Raw genomic sequence first — 7,557 nt, 5'->3', positions numbered from 1 at the left:
TCCCACCTGCCCGGAATCGATGATCGTGGTTGTTGAAACGGTTTTGGCACTGCAAGAAGAGAATAGTGTCACCGGGACACGAAACTCGTTGGATTTCCCAACAGCTTTAGTATACAATGCGCAGATGGAGGAAATTGACCGTTCGACAATCCCTCGTTTCAAAAATCCTTCTGGTTGACTCGGTTGACCCCCAGGTCTTCCTCGTCAGAAGACTCGTCAAGCTGGCAGACGCCAGACTTGCTTGGCTTCTTGCCAGTGTCTTCTTCATCGTTCTTGTCTCCTCGGCGCACCTTCGGGTGGAACCGGGAGTCGTTCGCTCGGTGGCCTTTCTTCTGACATTTGAAGCAAAGGCCTTGGTCGAAGCAGTCTTGCTTCTCCTTCGGTGTGAGGGTGCGATCCACGTCCATGGCGTTAGGGTCACGGTGCTGAACCTGAGGCCTAGGGATGTGCCGGTGTAGGGATTCATTTCTGGCTAGGCTTGGAGAGACTGTCTTTACCTTACCTTATGTTGGCACTTTGTAGCTTACATAATGAAGTTACCTTTTCACCAGTTCTACTATGAGTCTGAGTATTCAGCAAGTTTCTATCATATTTCCTCTTCTCTGAGCCTTGAGCCTGGTCCAGAAACCCTTTAGGGTCGAATAGCAGCTAGGTTCTGCAAGACCCAACATTGTTCAGACTCACCATCTGAATTGTTGTACCTTCAACTGGAGCCCACCGCGAGGGTTTCTTGTGTTTCTAGGCTCTTCCAGCTCTCCAATCATCCCCCAAATTCGCCTATTATCCTACCACAGTCATTCCTTATCAGCTTCTCCCATATTCCCAAGTTTTCAGCATCTTGTCCTCCTCCCCAGCGCATTGATAAGCGTTTTTCTCACGCGTTTTTCGAGCGGATCTCTCGCAAACTTAGGGTCGTATTCCCCACGTCCGTCCGGTCATTTTGAGCCCTGGCTCATCGAATTTGGAGCAGTAGTTGTGGAGTTATCGAGTTTTTGGTGTTTTTGAGAAGTTGAGGGGAGATAAGGGTTTTCTGGGTGCTCAAAGGCCTGTCTCTTTTAGCTCTTTTGGCCATTTACCATCCTTCAGTGGCTCTGTCCATTGCCCCAATCTGCTTCTTGATAGGACCGGCCCTTGTTGCCCTGCACCATACCCCTTCCTCCTCCTCCCTCTTGCACCTCCGCACTTTTTCGCACTTTCACCAGCCCATTTCGCATTGGAACCCCCTCGACCCTATACCCGTTTTGAAGCCCCCGTTCATGGCTTTCATTCGCGCCCATCAGCGCCACGATCCGACATGCCGTTCGCCCACCATTCACGTTTTCCGTCGCCCCCCATTTTATCGCACCTTTTCCACCATTTTATCTATATCTCCTCACCCTTTGATCGCGCACCTATCGACCCTATACTCATTCTGACCGCATTCGCCGCCGCTTTCCATCCGTCCGATCCGCTTCCAGATACGTCCGCGCGTTCCTCCGCAATCCGCCATTCTCGCGTTTCCCTCCCTTTTCCATCATTCTTTTCATATCTTGCTCAGTTCTTGACCAATCCTAGTCGACCCTATACTCATTTCGAAGCCCTCGTTCGCCCCTTTCGATCCGTCCACTCCCCGTCGTCATCCATGCAACCATCATCGCATTTTACATCACTTTATCGTCGCTGCTCCTCCAGTACTCAAAGCAAAGTCTGGAGATTATCGTTTTATTGCATTGCCTGACCCTCACTCACTGGCGCAGTTTACCTGGCATACGCGTCAAGGAAACAAAAGGTGTTTGAGGACCCCCAGGTTAGTTTTCTTAGTTTAGCTTAGCTTTGGTTTGCATAGGTAGATGACTGGGGACAGTCATGATTCAAAGTTCCCATGAGATGTAGGGATTCATTTCTGGCTAGGCTTGGAGAGACTGTCTTTACCTTACCTTATGTTGGCACTTTGTAGCTTACATAATGAAGTTACCTTTTCACCAGTTCTACTATGAGTCTGAGTATTCAGCAAGTTTCTATCATATTTCCTCTTCTCTGAGCCTTGAGCCTGGTCCAGAAACCCTTTAGGGTCGAATAGCAGCTAGGTTCTGCAAGACCCAACATTGTTCAGACTCACCATCTGAATTGTTGTACCTTCACCGGTTACCCGTAGGACGCAGTGGTCGGGTGTTGGCAGTAATCGCCCTGCCACGCTTGTAGTTGGACTCAAGCTGTGTGGCTGAGGCGTACCACTTGTCGATGGTGGTGGGGACGGTCTCCTTCGCGTAGATCGCGGTGCGAAGTCCGGCCTTTAAACCTCGCTCAAAGAAATGGATGAGCGTGATGTCCTGCTTGATGCTGGCAGTGACAGCATAGGTTTTGAAGGCCGCGATGTAGGGTGTGACGTCCCCAGTCTGTACGAGGCATTGGATCTTGGTCATGGCCTCGGTTTGTCAGTCGATAGCCTGGAAGGAGGCGTTGAACTGGGTTTTGAAGTCCTTGAAGGCGCCAAAGTCCGTCAGCGTCTTGGAAAAGGCTTCCTGGTAGAAGTTGTCTGCCCAGATGCGTGCGTCCCCTCCAGTCATATATTGGAGAGCAACAGCGACCTTGACTTGGTCGGAGTTGTAGATTGTCGGGTTGATTAGGAAGTAGGTCTCCACAGAGTAGAGCCATCTCGCAGCATCATCGATGCTGCCTTCGAAATTCTGGGGCGATCCAGCCTTGATCTCAGGTCTGGTCGTCGTCGTAGTTTGGGTGGGGCCTCCAGACATTCTTGTTCTGGGGTTCGAGTTGAGGTTGCCGTACGGATGTTCGTCGGGAAACTCGTCAGAGGACGTGTGGTCTGCTTCTGATTCTTCGGTTTCGGAGTCAGGAGTGTTGGGGTCGCGTTCCCAAGGGTACTTCCTGATCCAGGTAGTCATGGTGTCTGTTGGTCAATGGGGGGGCCGCGCGGATGGCGGGGCTTCGAGGTGAAACTTGAATCTTTTGTTACGCACTCAAATAGATCTGTTAGGCGGAGCCCTAAGAGGGGCGTCGTCCGCTAACGTTCGTGACGTAACCGGAAGGATCCGGTATAGCAAGTGAGACTGGCGACGACGAGTCGGCAGCGATCACAGTACGCGCGTGTCACGTGACTTCGTAGACGGATGTCTGTGAAGTCGCTCAAGGTAAGGACTGTCTTGTCTGTACGATGAGGTCAATCGAGGTAGACTTAGTCGCGATGAGTGACTAAGAAAAGATACTAGAGACTGAAGCTGAGGGGGCTTCAGAGAGAAGTATGTTCCAGGGAAGATTGAGTAGATTCAAGTTAGAGAATCTAGTACAGAGTGACCGACTACTTATACTAAGTGGAAAGGGTTAAGGGCAAGGCTACCGCACAGTTGGTAAGGGTAAAGGGGAAACAGGAATGGTATAGGTGCGCTGGCATCAGAGCTGGATTAATGATGGATGGTCGAATGTGGAATGAGACCGAGAAACGTTGGAACGGACCAACGGTAAGAATACAATGTGCGGGAATCCGCAGTCAGGGGAAACAGAAAGAGGAAAGCCACATTGGTGGCACGAGTCAGACCGAGTCAAAGGTGCGGGACCACATTGGTGGTCGAATCAGAAGAGGAACGTGCATGCACATGCATAGAGGCGGGCGATGCGAGGGACGGGAACGGTCCCGAGGATCCGATCAACGGAAAGGCGGTAAAGGAGGATGAGCCGGTAGATGGTGAGGGCGAGGATGAGGGGAAAATGATAGGGGGGCCACGTGACCGATGTTACTTGTAACAGATGGGCCATCTTCAAAAAATTCCACCAGAGTGCCCTCATGTGATGTGACAGTGGGAGGATCATAATGTGTCACTTCTCCAGAAGAATTGGTGCCTCCACTGGCAGCAACAGAGTCATTTGAGCTACTGGACGGGCCACTTTCGTCGGCGAGACCAGGTGCAAGCGAGCTGGTGTCTTTGGAAATGTCATGCATGATGGCCTGGTGTGGTGCGGCAGTGCGACGGGAAGTGCTGGCAGGTTTGGACATAAAATACGACAGTACAATCATAACCAAGACACTGGGGACCTCCAAACACGATCCCAGCGAGTATTTGTAAATATATATCTGGATTGTTGTCGATGTTGAACACAGGGGACACCAGCCCCCCAGAACGGTCGTACAGATGGACGCGAAGGTCGCGGTATCGATTACAAAAGGACAATAGCAGTACAAAACGGCGCCATGGCTGTCCACAAAACAATAGGTAAGCTTTGGTGTCCATGGAACTGCCAACACGTGCAGCAGGCTGGTAAGCGCTGAACATGAGTTCAGCGCATACCATGAAATTGTTCCAGCCCAGCTGGATGACATGGTCGGATAGGACTGAGTCAGGCTTTCGCTGGATATCTTGAGTTGGAACTGCGTGGGTTGCAAATTCTGAGTACCAAACACGCGATGCTTGAGTAAGTTGTTTGAGGTTGGGATTCGCGATCGATAAGGCCTCTGAGACAACATTGAGATAAAGACCAAAGGAAGACTCATTTGTCTCCTGGGCTCCCTACCAACGTGATTTGATCAGTATCTTACTATTTGTGAAAATCTGCATACGTACTGCTGGAGTGATCCCTGATGAAGGGAAGTCCCAATTCCAGCATTTCGAATTGATATCATACAAGGGCACCATGTCATCGTCTTTGAAGTTTTGAAAGTGAACCTTCGTTGTTTTGCTACATCGCAGCTTTCCCAACTTAATTTTCAGCTCACTTGCAAGTGGAACATTGTCTAGTTGAGCAAATGATTTGAAGATCAGTGGTAGATAATGACCCAGCCCAGTTCCTTTTGAATCTTCATGAGTGACCAGATGATCAAGCTCTTTGCTGGTGAGCTTGTTCATAGTTGTAACATTATGCGAATGGGGCATGACAGGAAACAATCCCAGTTTTATCGTGGGCGCAACGGTTCGGGCTACTATGACCATGATGATGGATGTAACTAACGAAGACTAATTTTACGAAAACTTGTCCCAATTTGATAAAATATTATGTAGATAAGGAGAAAAATAATTGTTTGTTCCAGTATTTGTTTAGCCAAAACTCCGAGCAGTATTCCATGCAGTTAGAAGTAGTGAGACGGTTATCTGCAATGCTACCAAACCGAGGTATGAGGTTATAGGAGACCTGACCTGGGACAGTAAGATTACATCGCCAAGGCGAGTTCCATTCGACCTCTTAGCCCTCTTGAAGACGTGTAGCTGTGTAGTTGGGTCACGACCATCAGATCCCAACAGTGTGACAGAATCAAAGCGATGAACGTAAGTGAGGAAGCAGTCTTGCAATGCATTCCCTGTGAGAAGCCTCATAATGAGCCTGATTTGAACCACGCTATGACCTAAGGGGAAAAAAAGTTGACAAAACACTCATGGATTATGTGTGAACGTACCTTGAAACCCACTGGCAGGCCACGAGAAACCAGCGCAGATATTAATGAGAACAGTATCAAAGTGGCCCCAGGGCCATACATCACAAGGGGGTGTGCAATTGAGCATTTGCGCAGGTTGTATAGCACTGGAATCATGAAAGTCTGTGTCTTGCAAGCGCAGTTTGAACCACACTTGCAAGTTGTCAAATGGAAGTTGTATGTCAGGTCCAGCCCTTCACGCCCCACCTACTGGATGGACATGATGTTGCCCATGAATACCGTGGCGGTAGAGAAAATCAGCGATGGCAGGTCGTAAGTCCGGAAGACCAAATTTTACAGCTGCCTCATCAACAGCGATACTTCTGATTGATGGACTGTAAGCAAGATGGAATGCTGTCCGTCCAACAGTGAACGTGCGTAATGGTCGAGGGACGGTGCCAACATCCTTGTGGCGTAAACTGTTTGCAACCATGAAATAATTCATGATTGGCCGTGAGCGACCAGGGAAAGCAACAGTGGATAAGAGGTCCACTGGTATATCTTCATCAGCATCACCCTTGTCACCCTTGTCACCCTTGTCACCCTTGTCACCCTTGTCACCCTTGTCACCCTTGTCACCCTTGTCACCCTTGTCACCCTTGTCACCCTTGTCACCCTTGTCACCCTTGTCACCCTTGTCTCCCTTGTCTCCCTTGTCTCCCTTGTCTCCCTTGTCTCCCTTGTCTCCCTTGTCTCCCTTGTCTCCCTTGTCTCCCTTGTCTCCCTTGTCTCCCTTGTCTCCCTCATCACCCTCATATCCCTCGTCAACTTCAACCACAGTTGTTGATCGTAGCTTGTCGTGATCGAGTAGACTTGTTTCAAGGTCAAAGCGATGGCACTCCTCCTCACGATCAAGATGACGGCAAATTTGCGGGTCATAATTATTATTGTTGCTCGACCGAGCTGGAACTTTAATGACAGTGATATGAGCGTGTTCTGTTGCATCCGCAGTCCACTGCATGGGGACACCAGTATTGCGGATGCTCGGGACAATGCTCTGCATGAACTCGAGTTTGGGGATATGCCAGTTGGTGATGACCTTTTTACCCTCCCACGACGAAGACCGGCAGTGATGATGGCGTCTTGTGGGCATGGAAATTCATTGAGTGCAGCAGAAATACGCTCAAGGCCCTCATCGTTGATTCGGCTAGCTTGCACAAGATACCGGAAGTCCATGAGAGCACGTACGGCAGTAAGGACGCCTTGAGGTGCAGCATCAGCGCAGACCGCAATGATATAGCATTGGATGTTGCATTGGACACCGGCCAGTGACTTGTTTTAACTTTGAAATACCTCCATGGAAATGTTGCAACCCAGTAGTGCGAGGTAGGACGGAAAAGCGAAAATCAATCTCAGATTCCCCAAGAGCATTAATGAGCCATTTCACATCATGATCCCAAAACTCCCAGTGTACGTGGTGCAGGAGTTCAGGAGTGAAGAAATGGGATGGTTCGGCCAGAATCCAATCGCGCCAAAATGGCTCAGCAACTCCATTCAATCAAAATTCTGCGCTTCATGGAAAATGCTTCAAGATCAAGGGGGTCAGCCCACGTATAGACAACTTTGAGTTGTGCGAGAGTGATGGACTTCGTTCAGGGTTCATGTCGAAAAGCATCCCCAAACTGCTTAAACATTGCCATGGTCAATGGCGATGTCTTACCCCCAACAGCACATAACATCATTGCTTCCGGGGTGTCAGCAATATAACTCGCAAGTCCTGTATAGCAGTGCCAGCTATTACCCACGGGATCCGACATCATGACTCCAACACGAGCGGCTCTCTTAAGCGGTTCAAGAACGATGTCTAAGCACTGGTGTATGAGGCAGTCCTCCAGTACACCCCCACATGTGTTTTCTTCTTGTGAATGAATTAGGCACCGGTGTAGAGACTCAATGCCTCTCATTGTGCAATATGGCAGTTTTCACTGGGGAGTACATGGCACGAACTTGTAGCATCACTCTGTGTGCTACCTGCAGCTATCTCTATATGAGGCGCAGCTTTCCCGCACAACGCGCGCCATGCGCGCGTACCTTTCCCGCGCTTCACGATGTATATGCGCGCGCGCTTTCCCGCGCTGTAGCGCCCTATAGCGCCAGCCATCCGGAAGCATCCATCCACTGTCCACCAATTCCCTAGTGCGTATATTTCCATTCTCACA

General features: G+C 49.7%; 3 protein-coding genes across 3 annotated transcripts; all 3 read right to left on the bottom strand.

Moving 5' to 3' along the window:
• Nucleotides 1-3,640: 3,640 nt before the first annotated feature.
• Nucleotides 3,641-4,862, bottom strand: F5147DRAFT_785066 (uncharacterized protein; the record flags this gene model as incomplete). Its single annotated transcript, XM_041442895.1, has 3 exons — nucleotides 3,641-3,940; nucleotides 3,996-4,499; nucleotides 4,554-4,862. The coding sequence occupies 3 exons, from the start codon at nucleotides 4,860-4,862 to the stop codon at nucleotides 3,641-3,643; spliced, it is 1,113 nt and encodes a 370-aa protein (XP_041283981.1).
• A 162-nt stretch (nucleotides 4,863-5,024) lies between these two features.
• Nucleotides 5,025-6,491, bottom strand: F5147DRAFT_785065 (uncharacterized protein; the record flags this gene model as incomplete). The annotated part of the gene is made up of 3 exons (XM_041442894.1): nucleotides 5,025-5,329; nucleotides 5,381-5,551; nucleotides 5,606-6,491. The coding sequence occupies 3 exons, from the start codon at nucleotides 6,489-6,491 to the stop codon at nucleotides 5,025-5,027; spliced, it is 1,362 nt and encodes a 453-aa protein (XP_041283980.1).
• A 523-nt stretch (nucleotides 6,492-7,014) lies between these two features.
• F5147DRAFT_549100 (uncharacterized protein) lies at nucleotides 7,015-7,239 on the bottom strand (the record flags this gene model as incomplete). Its single annotated transcript, XM_041430378.1, has 1 exon — nucleotides 7,015-7,239. A coding segment is annotated over one exon (225 nt), but the record flags the coding sequence as incomplete, so codon positions are not given.
• Between the last annotated feature and the right edge of the window lie 318 nt (nucleotides 7,240-7,557).

Source organism: Suillus discolor (genome assembly GCF_016758755.1).
Source record: "Suillus discolor strain FC423 chromosome Unknown F5147scaffold_769, whole genome shotgun sequence".
Lineage (NCBI taxonomy): Eukaryota > Fungi > Basidiomycota > Agaricomycetes > Boletales > Suillaceae > Suillus > Suillus discolor.
Note: the sequence above shows the minus strand (reverse complement) of the source record. Positions and strands in the feature narration are given on the sequence as shown.